General features: G+C 60.4%; 1 protein-coding gene across 1 annotated transcript in view; it reads right to left on the reverse strand.

The window, feature by feature from the left end:
* The window catches only part of RADIL (Ras association and DIL domains), a gene marked incomplete at its 5' end in the record, with an annotated part of 5,379 nt that extends 4,785 nt beyond the window's left edge, over positions 1-594 (reverse strand). The window contains one exon of the mRNA XM_010159804.1: positions 410-594. Coding sequence (XP_010158106.1) covers positions 410-594 — 185 coding nt within the window. The remainder of the gene's footprint in view (positions 1-409) is intronic.
* Positions 595-599: the final 5 nt, after the last annotated feature.

Consider the following 599-nt stretch of genomic DNA (forward strand, 5'->3'; position numbering starts at 1 on the left):
CAGGGATAGAGCTGCTCCAGGGCAGCAAAACAAATCCAGGTTAATGTTCCCAGCATCCTAAAGCTGTGACTCCTGTGGTCCTGGAGCTAGCCTGGCAGGCAATGGGGCTGCTGTGTTAATGAGGGCTAATGAGCACCTCAGCTACAAAGCAGGCTGCAGTAATTAATGAGCTGCTCCTCCAACTGCTCTCAGCCTCCTCTGCTCAAGCTCAACAGCTCTTGCAGAGGGTGAGGGTGGGACACTCTTGGGGTTCAACCCACCAGCAGCTGGGTCTGTGCTTGGCCTCCCCAGAACAGTGCTGGGACTTGCCCATCTCCAGCCCCCTCCCCTCCCTCCCGTACCCCCCGAGGCGGCACTGGGATGGACCGGAGGGTCCCCCGAAGGGCCGGTCACCTGCAGGTTACCCAGCCCAGGCTCGGTGTTTGAGGAGGACTGACCCTTGTCCAGGAGCTGGTTGAAGAGCAGGGTGTTGGAGAAGAAGAAGAGGTAGGCGAACATCTGGGAGGTGATCTCCGGGTGCACTTCGTACTGGCGGAGCAGGTCCAGCACCGCCTGGTAGATGAGCACAACCCTGCGGAGCTCCTCGGGCAGTGGCGGGG

The sequence above is a fragment of the Eurypyga helias genome, unplaced genomic scaffold, assembly GCF_000690775.1.
Source record: "Eurypyga helias isolate BGI_N326 unplaced genomic scaffold, ASM69077v1 scaffold25419, whole genome shotgun sequence".
Lineage (NCBI taxonomy): Eukaryota > Metazoa > Chordata > Aves > Eurypygiformes > Eurypygidae > Eurypyga > Eurypyga helias.